Source organism: Triticum urartu, chromosome 3A (assembly GCF_056163025.1).
Source record: "Triticum urartu cultivar PI428250 chromosome 3A, HENAU_Tu73, whole genome shotgun sequence".
NCBI lineage: Eukaryota > Viridiplantae > Streptophyta > Magnoliopsida > Poales > Poaceae > Triticum > Triticum urartu.
Genome location: NC_141875.1, coordinates 160,551,580 through 160,560,850, shown reverse-complemented (window position 1 = coordinate 160,560,850; position 9,271 = coordinate 160,551,580). Strand labels below are relative to the sequence as shown.

Genomic DNA, 9,271 nt, shown 5'->3' with positions numbered 1-9,271 from the left:
ACACCACCCTTACTTCAAGATCTCTGTCGACCGTCCGACAACCATGAAGACGTTCAGAGATTGCAAAATAATTGACATGAGCGAGATAACATTTTTCTAATAAAATTTCTATTACTCCCTCTGTTCGAAATTACTTGTTGTAAAAATGAAAAAATATATACTTGTAATTAAAATACGTCTAGATACATTCATTTTTCGATAAACAATTCTGGACGAAAGACTATTTTTATATTTTGTCCCCACTTCAATAGATAGATGTAGATCTACTCGGCCAAAATCTCCCCAAGCTTCATTTCCTCCCCAAACCAAGCAGCGCCTACTTGTCTCCCTCCGCGAATCTCTCCCTCCCACGCTGATCTCAATCTGCCCGTCCCTCCACGGGCCCGCGCCGCCTCCCTCCCTCCATCCCCGCCGCATCGCCGGCGGCCTCAGCTTCGCACGCTCCGATGGTGCCGAGGTGGGTTTTCTTTCTCCTGGAAGAGCCCCCCGCACGCTCCGCCAGGAATGCCGTGGCTTCTCCTCCTCCCAGAAGAGGCTCCCGCGCGCTCCGCCCAGCGCCGGGACGCCGTCTCCGCACACGCTTAATTACGCTATTTGCCCTCTACGTTTCTCAACCCGCGAAAACCCTAATTCCTCCTCAGTTATCTTTCCGCGCTGCTCGTGTGCACAAGCACTGGCCGCATTCGGGTTTTTTTTCTTTTTTGAGTCCCGCTTGTTCCCTGTTCCTTTGCAGATTGGTCTCTTGCTAGTGCTGGCGGCTCAACCTGCAGACCGCGGCACCGCCATGGAGGCTCCGCTGACGGTGCAGATTGTCGAGTTCAACACCAAGGTGCGCCTTTCTGGGCTCCTCCATTTTCCCCGGTTCATTTTGGGTTTTCGTGCAGTGCTGTGAGGCTGTTGCTCTACATGTTTGGTGTTGGTGGATGTGCTTTGCAGGTGATGCAAGAGGAGCTGAAGAAGCTGGGGCTCAAGGTCAACCACCATGAGGCCAACATCACGTTCCTCAAGTCTGAGATCTATGCTATCGAAGAGTCGATTGCTGACCTGACAAGTAAGATTTTGTGTGTTTGCCACCCCGGCTTTATGCACTCTAGGTTACGCTGTTCTTATCTGAGAATGCAGCATGTGGATACCATCTGGCAGACCACGAAACATGTTAATTACGTTGTGGTGTGTTAGTCGACCATTAAGTTGTCGAAGTCCTTGGCAGTGAAGCTCTGTCATTTATGGAACTTTATTTGCCAATATTCCTATGTGGCTCTGTTTCGAACCACGTTATCAATATCTTGTTGTTTGAAATCATTTAAAGTGAAATCGACAATGTTCAGACTTGAATGACCATCTTTGTGTGTGCTGAATCCTGAATTGGATTGTCCATGAAAAAGCTAATAAGATGATATGCAGTACTCTTACTTATAGGGCACATGTCCTGCAAAATTAATATTATTTTCAAAGGCTGAAAATGCTGTGCTAAAAGCACACGTGCAATCATACAAAAGGCTAAAGAAATATGTAATACCATGAGGGGCTCGTTGTACATCCATGCAATTTTTTGAATTTTAATTCAGTGTATTGTGTGAGATGCACTTCTTTTTTGCTATGAACAGTGCACCTCACAATCTGAATCGAGTTTGAACTTGGAATTTTGTATCCGCGCACATCAGAAGTTTGTATGAACTTATATGTGTGTATTTGGTTTGAACAACATTTGTGCACTTAACTATCATTCACTACAACACGGCTGTTGAAAGAAGGCGTATTGGCTAGGGTGTTTCTCTAAACGCCTCAAAATTGTGCTTAAGGAGGTGTTTTGGAGAATTCGCCTTAAATCATCTCTAGCTTAAGGTGTTTTTGCAAACCTCCTCGGATTGTGTGCAACTTTGGAGGCATTTTTACAAATTGTCTCGGATTGTATGCAGCTTTGGAGGTGTTTCCTAAAAAACCTGTAACCGGTAGAGATTTTGAGGCGATTCTCAAAAACACCTGATTGATTGGTGGTTTCTCAAAAATCGTCTCCAATCGCTGTGATGTTTCCTATTGTGGGGCATGTCCATGTATATATGTATAATTTATGACAAAGGGCATGCTTTGTTACATAATCACAATATATTCGCTGGTCTAGTGGTAGTGTGCTTACAATGGTTTGCAGCTGGTCCTGTGCTCGAGTCTTGCGTGCGTCGGAATGTTGCAGGCATATTTTTTACCTGTGTGAGGTTCTGTCTTTTAGTACCATACTGCTTAGCGAACAAGAGATTGCCGTATAAAAGGAGGAAACGTGGTCGCTGATTCAGAAATCGGAGCTACTGGTTAATGGGCTTAGGGGCCAGTTGCGCGATTGAATATTTCCGCCCGGTATATATGCGCCATGATACAGACGTTGAGGCCTGGCCGGAAAATAGAAAGCTGACGTTGATTCTTTTCTCTCAGTTTGGGTTTCGGTTGAGAAGTTTAGCAGTGCTTTAGGAAAACGCCCTAAAACGCCAGCAGATTCAAGGCGTTATTGGGGAATGCCTTGATTGACCTTCCCCTTCGCTACCATCTACATTCTACAGCATTGTAATATCAGCCGCGTTGTAGTGTCTAGGACTAGCCAATATTTCATGCTCATTTTCAAATTAGAATATGTTAGCACCATGGTCTGTGCATTGCATCGGATCGTGGATTTGTTTGAAAAAAAAAGGTGGCTGTGCTATATTAGTATCATAATGTGTAGGTAATACATGTCATTTTATACACAAAATGTTAAGAGTTGTTCAATACTTCTCTTAATTTATTATTCCTATTTAGATGCTAAACCTCAGAACCTTGTCAGTTACACTTGGAAAGGCTGCTGTAATTGCAAATAATGGTACATCAGTTGTCCTATACCTTTTCAATCTGTTGCTGAACCTGGAACTTTTATCAGTTAAACGTGGAAAGAAGGTTGTAGCTTCAAGTAATGGTACATCAGTTCAAGAAGCTGAACAGCGTACAATTGAAAGCATATGTAATCAGGACAAGACAGCAGCTTCGCTTATATGCCAGCTCAAGAAACGTCATTCCGCACAAATATCAACAATGCCAATGATGAAAGATATCCTTGGTGTTGTGGCTACCTTAGGAAAAACAAATGATGATAATCTAAGCAGGTTAATTTTCACCTTGTTTTGAATTGAATTTAGCTCCTCTATTGGTGCTAATTTACTTCACATGATATGTTTGTTTGCTTACGTTTGCTGGTATCTTTTTGTTTCTGTAAATTTGTGACAGCCTACTCTCAGAGTACTTGGGAATAGACAATATGCTTGGTCTCGTTTGCAAGACTTATGATGGCATAAAGAGTCTTGAAACATATGGCACAGAAGGCAACATTGATAAGAAAAGTGGTATTCATGGACTGGGTGGCTCAATTGGAAAGATTCTGCATGGGAGGTTTACCGTGTTTTGTCTTGAAAACATAAGGTGCCATTCTAACTATTGAATGTCCTTTTTCTCTCTTGGACTCGACCATATGAGCACGTAAATACTGTGCACTATTACACTCTGCAGGCCATTTTCTGGAGAAGTTGTGATTGATGATCCACAAAGATATCTTATGCTGCGTAAACCAAGGTTGCCTAACGGGGAGTCTCCTCCTGGTTTTCTTGGTTTCGCAGTAAATATGATACTTATGGACCAGGCATACTTGAGTTGTCTCACACCCCATGGCCATGGTCTTAGGGAGACTTTGTTTTACAGTTTGTTTTCTCATTTACAAGTTTATAAGACTACAGCTGATCTACGGCGTGCTATTCCCTTCATAAATGATGGTGCGGTTTCTCTAGATGGTGGTATATTGAGGCCTAATGGTTCATTCTGCCTTGGTGATAGGTACTCAAATATGCAATTTATACCTTTACATCTAACTTTGATGATGGATGATACAGTGTTTGAGTTTTTGCCTGTTTTAGTTTTCTTTTCGTTGAGTTTTGCTTACTTGTACTCTTGTGCCATCTCGGTACTTTCTTCTAATGCAAAATGACACGCACTTGGGTGCGTAATCGAGAAAAACATGTTTTGCAGATTGTCCTGATTACCACGTATTTTCACGTGCAGCCATTTCACGGCTTGTAAAAGCATATATTTAATAAAATCAGGATTATGTTTCACAAGCTCAATTTACCACAAGTGTTCCAGCTAAAATGAAACAATAACATTCATTCCAGTAAGAGCTATACGTTACGCAAAACTTTTAAGCATCTGCAGTCAATTTGCCTTATTATTTATTTATAATCCCTATGAAAGGAACATTGTAAGTTTTATTTATTATCGAAAGAGTAATCTACTTCTACATTTTTTATCTTTGGGATTTATGTACTCAAAGCTGTTCACTCGCACTAATAAGATACACAGTATTGATTTTTTGTATTACAATTTATGTCATCACTTTTTTCTTGATGAATAAAGATGACCTTTGTAGGAAAGATGTTGAAGTGAAATTTACTGTAGCTTTAAGCTCTGGGGATTCAAACACACCTGGAAGTATCACTGAAATGGAAGAGCAAGTCAAACTGAAGAACTGGGAGAAGGAAAGGCTTGTTGAGGATATAAAAAGGGAGGAAGATTTGTTAAAGCAAGTTAAGGACTCATTCAGCAATCAAAAGCAACAGCTTCTGGACTATATCACTCAATCGCCAGCGTCAAAGGTGCATTCACAATATCGATCTATTCTCTCTGAAACTTCAGCTACTTAATAAGTCATAGCGGTACAATGCAATATTTTCGTATATACTACTATTAGCTTCCCTATCACGAACTGGTGGTCTTTTTCTGAGATTTGATCGATCTATTCTCTCTGAAACTTCAGCTACTTAATAAGTCATAGCTGTACAATGCAATATTTACGTATATACTATTAGCTTCCCTATGACGAATTGCTGATCTTTCCCTGAGATCTGAAATATTTAACTTTTAATTATGTAAGTTTTCTCTCTTCTGAAAATTAGATATCTGTATGGTGGCATAGCTGCTTGGTGAACGGGAGAAGGAGGGGGGGGGGGGGGGGGGGGCAGAGGGGTCTGTTTGACACAAGTGACAGACCAATAGCATTACCAATTTCAACCTTGACATGCTGCGCCAGTAATCTATTGGTTTCAACGTGATATTGATGTAGTATCTTAGACTTCCAAATTACTCCCTCTGTTCCTAAATATAAGTATTTTTAGAGATTCCAATAAGGGACTACATACGGAGCAAAATGAGTGACTCTGCACTGTAAAATATGTCTATATACATCCGTATGTAGTCCATAGTGGAATCTCTAAAGACTTATATTTAGGAACGGAGGGAGTACGTGATAGCATGGTTAGAGGATACGGATAGTCTGATAGGCTTTGGTTCCTGTGTTTATGAGGTTTAATCATTGTTTTGGAGAATACAAACATGCTTGATTCTCCCGTAGTTGAATGTTTTATCTATGCTGATGTTTATTAGCTCTGGTCGGTTTGGCAAAGATGAAATTTTAAGGTGCTGCACATTAGTGTGACAAACTCCGAAGGAAGCAGCAGTTAGGCGGCAAATCATCATTGATCAGTTTTACATACTTCCCATGTCTACTGATACCAAGATACCTTTTTCTCTAAAAAAAAGGGAAATACTTCAATTGTCTCATGTAGTATGTCGCAAGAGCTTCAAGAGATTTATACATTTCTCTTCATTTATACATCCCCAATTTACTGATGCTCTTTCCTTTCAACAGAGGGTGCAGGGTTCACCAACCATTCGCTCACCTGCAACTCCGGGAAGTAATCCATTTGCAGCAACTCCTGGGCGTAACCCGTTTACATCAACTCCTGGAAGTCACCCGTTTGCTACAACTCCGGGAGGCAACCCATTTGCAGCTACTACTCCTGGAAGTCACCCGATTGCAGCAACTCCTGGAAGTCACCCGATCGCAGCAACTCCTGGAAATATTTCGTTTGCAGTCAAGCCTCCCCACATGCGCTGACAGCGTAAATGTCCGCATGCGATTTCCTTTTGCTGGGAGTTTGTCATGCTCTGGTTTTATCCATACGTAACCAACTGCATTTTGCGAAGTTCTTAACGCTAGATTCTAGTGCACAGTAGGGATGCGAAAAGTTAGTACATAACCACCGACTTTTGTTCATAAGTTGGGGCCTGTCTCTGGTCACTTATTTTGTTACTAGTCCTTTTGTGTATCTCGTCGAAAGAGAAGATACGGTGATAGAAGAGTCCCCACCTAACCAAATTCAACAGAAGGTTTGACAGCAACATTGAAATGCCAGTCTGGTTTCAGCATTGGCTGATCTGTTTCACTTGTGAACCTTCCTGCTGGAAGCAGGCAGGAGGAGCTTTTTGTTTCTTCCCGTCATGCTTGTAGGAAACATGATGTAACAAATCGGCTTATTGTCAGCGAAGCAGCAAGCATATACTCCCTCTGTTCCTAAATATAAGTCTTTTTAGAGATTTCAATATGGATTACATACAGATGTATATAAACATAGTTTAGAGTGTAGATTCACTCATTTTGCATCGTCAGTAGTCCATATTGGAATCTATAGAAAGACTTATACTCCCCCTGTTCCAAATTAGTTGACTTGAATTTGTCTAAATACGGATGTATCTATACTTTTTTAGTGTCTAGATACATCAGTGTCTACATAAATATGAGTCCAGTAATTTGGAATGGGGGGAGTATTTAGGGAACGGAGGGAGTATAAGTCAGAAGTGACCATTGTTGACACCTCCTGGCTGTATTTGCTCATCTGGTGGTTACATGGCCATTGTTTTGGCTGTTATGTGAATGAATCTCTGTCATCGAGCAGTGGAAACTCAAAAAGGCGAATTTCCTGGAACTGTTTTGCCGCTATTAGATTTGGCAAGCAAGATGTAAACATTAGCACCAGGTAGAAGAGTGGAGTACATTTGCCGTCGATGCGGAGCTACGTACAAAACTTCAATATTGGAATTGATTCAGCAGGCAACGCTGCTCGAATAATCTGACCTAGCTAGACAACGTCAAGACTGAAACAAAATCAAAGAGGTTTGGACGTCCTTCTCCAGCACATGGCCAAGTGAGATGAGATGAGATAAGCTCTTGAGCTACACAAGATGGCCAGCTGCACTGCAGTTCCTTGAGCTATTACACAACATGGCCAAGTGCACTGCAGTTCCTTGAGGTGGATCATTTGTCACTGCAAGTAGCAAATCCAAGTGAGATGAGATCTGCTCTTGAGCTACACAAGATTTTGATGACAGGTTATCGGGCGTACCTTTTCTTCTTGTCGGAGGCGACTTTCCGTCCCTTGCCGGCTATGACGTCGTCCATGCTCTGGCCGTAGCGCCGGTACCGGCCACCGGAGGCGACGAAGCCGGGGCACGGCCGGTAGGCCTTGATCGGCCACCACCCAAACAAGGGGACGGCGGCTATGCCGCCCATGATCCGCCCTTCGCCGTTGCAGCCCCTCTCTGTTTCCTCACGACCGCACCCTTTGCACCCCCTGTGTACAGTTAGAAAGAACACGTTATGTCTGTTTGAAACCGGAAGCAGGCTATATAAATCCAACTGATTTTTTTTCAAGTAGTCTAAATTTGCTGCGGCAGATTGCTATAGAGGTTAGGAGCTCGAAAGACTCATTTTAGCAGAAGTTGACAACAATAGGCTGTGGTCTCAGTCAATAAACGTACTGTCACAGTGGCAAAAATAAATCAAAATATCATAAAAAATAAGGTTCCACCGAGACTTGAACTCGGGTTACTGGATTCAGAGTCCAATGTCCTAACCACTAGACCATGGAACCATTTGTTGATGCGATGTTGAACATAATCATAATTAAACATAACGTTCACGTTTACATAGGGGACACACTGACATGCTCAATAAAATTGTCATATATCATTCCGACAGTTACATGCTCGATAAATTTGAGACAGTAATTCAGCAGACCTGGAACAGCAGCCCGTACCTGAAGTTGGGGTCATCCTTGTAGTCGTATCTGACAGCCGCCGGAGCAGGGGCAGGGGCCGTCGCCTCTGCTGCTGCTGCTGCTGCTCCCTCTTGATCTTTGGTCACAACAGAGGAAGCAGAGGACGAGGAGCTGCCGGATGAGCTGCAGGCAAGATTGCCTCTGGCTCTGGCCGGCGCGTGCTTCCTCTGCAGCAGAGTCGACGCAGGCGCCAAAGGAGGAGAGGGGGAGGGGGAGTGGTTGGTCGAGAGGAAGACGGCGCTGTGAAGAGGAGGAGAAGGGAGCCAGAGGGAGGCCGCCATTTTTCAGGGGTGGGCGCGCTCGTGCCACGCTCCCTCCCTGAGCCTCGCTTCCTTTCCCTGGAGATGCGGCCAGGGGAGGAGGGAGAAATGGAGGAGAAAACTGGGGTGGGGGACGTGGGAAAAGATTGGAGGATGAACTTGCGGCCACGTAGACGTCGTCAGGAGGCCGTGTTTCGGTTGGAGATAATGCGTGGTGAGTGCTGCTCCTACGATTTTATATTTTGAATTTCTCCTACGATTTTATTGGTTCTTTTTATCTCATCTCTGAACCGGTTCGTTTACAGATTTGTTTCGCAGATGGGAAAAGGGACTGGTTATCTGAAAAAGATTATCGCTGTCTGAACATGTGAGAAGTTACTCGAGGAAGTTACTGTACATGAGGAGAAAAAAGAATGAAAACCAAACAAAAATGAGGTTCTACCGAGACTTGAACTCGGGTTACTGGATTCAGAGTCCAATGTCCTAACCGCTAGACCATAGAACCTTTTGTGGACTGCTAACCTGACATTAGATTTATATCTTTATTACTCTACACGATTTTTCAGACTGCACAAAGCAAACAATGTTAATTTACGATGTTTTGCGATAAAAATAGGTGTATAGACGCGCACACACTGACTCCAAATGCATTTCAAGCCGTTCAACAGCTTCTCGCCAAGCCTGAATTTCTACTAATTTTCAAAGGATAGTTAGTGCAATTTTTATTTAGTGTTTGCTTAGCTCAAATGATAGGAAAGATGACTATAATTTAGTGTTGTGTGTGTGTGATGCGGGTCATGCTCGAATTGTTTTCCTTTGGCCGGTTACTATTCTTCCCGTTGATGATGCCTTTTCTTTGAGTCATCCCCCGTACAAGATATCATGTGTGTATGTGTTGTACTACCTCCGTCCCAAATTGTAAGATGTTTTCGTAGCTAGGCTATGGTTACTGCAAATGTAGAGGGCCAAATAATTGATGATGATATGAAGAACAACTTCATGCTCATTTCAGTGTGTGAAGCTATGGGAGTATTTAGCCTTTGGGTG

The 9,271-nt window shown here is 42.9% G+C and overlaps 2 protein-coding genes and 2 non-coding genes across 5 annotated transcripts; 1 reads left to right on the top strand and 3 right to left on the bottom strand.

The window, feature by feature from the left end:
- Positions 1-299: 299 nt before the first annotated feature.
- Positions 300-6,293, top strand: LOC125543449 (protein DEFECTIVE IN MERISTEM SILENCING 3). The gene is made up of 8 exons (XM_087546681.1): positions 300-457; positions 734-829; positions 937-1,051; positions 2,906-3,128; positions 3,250-3,441; positions 3,529-3,849; positions 4,439-4,664; positions 5,717-6,293. Exons 2-8 carry the CDS (start codon positions 785-787, stop codon positions 5,963-5,965), a joined length of 1,371 nt encoding a protein of 456 aa, XP_087402807.1. The 5' UTR covers positions 300-457; positions 734-784; the 3' UTR covers positions 5,966-6,293.
- A 530-nt stretch (positions 6,294-6,823) lies between these two features.
- On the bottom strand, positions 6,824-8,375 carry LOC125543451 (uncharacterized). Of its 2 annotated transcripts, XM_048706808.2 has the most exons (3): positions 7,944-8,370; positions 7,251-7,478; positions 6,824-7,172 (listed from the first exon to the last, which is right to left on the bottom strand). In XM_048706808.2, the coding sequence occupies exons 1-3, from the start codon at positions 8,243-8,245 to the stop codon at positions 7,163-7,165; spliced, it is 540 nt and encodes a 179-aa protein (XP_048562765.2). In that variant the 5' UTR covers positions 8,246-8,370; the 3' UTR covers positions 6,824-7,162. The 2 variants fall into 2 exon arrangements, with proteins under 2 accessions (XP_048562765.2, XP_087402808.1); XM_087546682.1 differs by lacking the exon at positions 6,824-7,172 and having other exon boundaries at positions 7,238-7,478; positions 7,944-8,375.
- Positions 7,707-7,778, bottom strand: TRNAQ-CUG (transfer RNA glutamine (anticodon CUG)). The gene has a single exon. It is a non-coding gene; the product is annotated as a tRNA-Gln (tRNA).
- A 282-nt stretch (positions 8,376-8,657) lies between the features above and the next one.
- TRNAQ-CUG (transfer RNA glutamine (anticodon CUG)) lies at positions 8,658-8,729 on the bottom strand. The gene has a single exon. It is a non-coding gene; the product is annotated as a tRNA-Gln (tRNA).
- Between the last annotated feature and the right edge of the window lie 542 nt (positions 8,730-9,271).